General features: G+C 46.0%; 1 protein-coding gene across 1 annotated transcript; it reads left to right on the top strand.

Moving 5' to 3' along the window:
- The first annotated feature begins 568 nt into the window (after positions 1 to 568).
- LOC117529145 (scavenger receptor cysteine-rich domain-containing protein SCART1-like) lies at positions 569 to 1,379 on the top strand. Its single transcript, XM_034191844.1, is given in 4 exon segments — positions 569 to 578; positions 710 to 1,015; positions 1,098 to 1,213; positions 1,215 to 1,379. Coding segments are annotated over 4 exon segments (597 nt in total).
- The last annotated feature ends 823 nt before the right edge of the window (positions 1,380 to 2,202 follow it).

Below are 2,202 nucleotides of genomic sequence, written 5' to 3'. Positions count from 1 at the left end.
CTAATAAAATTAATTTAGAAGTGTAGAAAGCAGAGTGCCATACTATGCCAGTATGCTAACCATATGAAAGAGAAAATAAATGTATCTTAAGTCTGGACTTAAAAGTCTCTACAGAATCTGACTGTTTTATTATCACAGGGATCCACAGAACAGGGGCATGATAAGAGAAAGCTCTGTGACCCACAGACTTTTTATTCACCCTAGGGACACAAAGTAGTCCTGCACCCTGAGAACGCAAAGCCCGGGCCGGTATGTAGGGTTTAATTAGGTTAGCTAAGTAGGCAGGTGCCAGTCTGTGAACAATTTGATAGCAGAACCTTAAGATCTGATCTCACTGGGACAGGAAGCAAGTGAAGAGACGCCATAATGGGTGTAATGTGGTCAAACTTTCTGCTTCATGTCAAAGGTCTGGCTGCAGCATTTTGAACCAGTTGGGTCTTCAGATCCAGTCTTTGAGCATAGCCCGTTTTGCAACTGCTGTAATCTACCTTCATTTGCACTCATGCGTGTAGCTGCACAGGCGTCAGCACCACAGGTAGGTGTCGTCCACGCCGTACATTTCGTAGAAATGATTATATGTATAGTTTCAGCACAAATCTGTGCATACAAAGGTTGATAAACGAGGCCCCAGATTCTCAGTAACATAGTACATCCTGTTTTTGTCAGTAAAGATGCTTATGTAGAAAAGCTTCTGTGTCTCTGTGTTCAGACTCTGTCAGACTGGTTAATGGGTCCAGTCTGTGTTCAGGCAGACTGGAGGTGAAGTCCAACCAGTCCTGGTCCTCTGTGTGTGAAGATGACTTTGACCAGCAGGATGTACAGGTGGTCTGCAGGGAGCTAGGCTGTGGGCCTCCTTCTGCCCTCCAGGGGGCGCTGTATGGAGAAGTGGATGTTCCAACGTGGACCAAAGAGTTCCACTGTGGAGAAACTGAGTCTGGTCTTTTGGCCTGTAGAAAGTCAGGTTCAGGCAGAAAGACCTCCTTACCTGGTAACGCTGTTGGACTCACCTGCTCAGGTAGACAAGGAGCTGCAGCTTTAATTCGGCTTCAGATCAAACCCACTTTACTTCATTTACTAAGTACTTTCTCTGTGCTCAGAGCCTGTCAGGTTGGTGGGAGGAGCCAGTCGCTGTGCTGGTACACTGGAGATGACTCTCCAGGAAGACTGGAGACCAGCGGATTACTGGGACTATAACTGGACCATGACGACAGCAGGTTCCCGTGTGTCAAGATCTGGACTATGGTTCTGCTGTTTATACAAAAAGGAGGCATGTTTCCTCACACAGACCTGTGTGGGGGATCAGATCTCAGTGTGTTCAGTCTGGATCTGCACTGAGAGACTGTCTGACATCTTCAGCTTCTTCTTTCGACGGCCTTTAGATCATCTGTTCAGATATAACTATCAGTGACATTGTGTTTTACAGAGATGTTTTCATCCTTTTGTCTTGTTTTAAGGCTGCTTTTCCACTACAACAGTAAACAGAATCAGAAACTGTCTTCTGTCTCACTGGTATAGACTGGTATAGATTTGGTTATAATGTTACTTTTTTGTTGTAATGGTGAACCCAAAATTGCATACAGTGGTCAAACAAGGTGTGTGGCAACCGCTAGGTGATTTATTGAGACAAAAAGGCACACAAAAAGTAATTCCAAATATGGAGATGGCACAAAACAGAGAAAAGGCAGCGAAAAAAAACACTGGAAAACCGCTTTGATCGTCTGTAAGACCACATCTCTCCTCTATTCAGATGTATTTGGGAGCAACTCTGAAGTTTTAGACAGTGGAATCTGCCAGGCATCTGTTAATCTGGATATCTATTTGGTTTCCAAACACCAGCTGTCCTTCAAGGTCGCTGGGATAAAATCCTCCCCCCGAAGAACACTCCTGATAGCCTCGCTCCTCGTCTCCCCCGCCTCGTCTTCCCCTGCCCCTCTCTTCCCAGTCCTGAGATGTTGACTGTGGGACCTTGAGACTCTGGTGGACTGATTCAGGACTGGGATCCCCCCCCCCCCCAGGATGGACAGATAAGGCCTGATGGCGCCTCAAGGGCTGTCTGTCTGGACACATCCAAGTCTCGGCTGTTGTCTGTTTTTTTTTTTTGTTGTTTTTTTTTGTTTTGTTATGACTGTTTTCTGTGCTATGGGGTTTTTTTGCTCTCCAGTGGTGCTGCGGGAGTTCAACGCAGCAGCAATGGAGGTTTTT

Source organism: Thalassophryne amazonica, chromosome 17 (assembly GCF_902500255.1).
Source record: "Thalassophryne amazonica chromosome 17, fThaAma1.1, whole genome shotgun sequence".
Taxonomy (NCBI): Eukaryota; Metazoa; Chordata; class Actinopteri; order Batrachoidiformes; family Batrachoididae; genus Thalassophryne; species Thalassophryne amazonica.
Note: the sequence above shows the minus strand (reverse complement) of the source record. Positions and strands in the feature narration are given on the sequence as shown.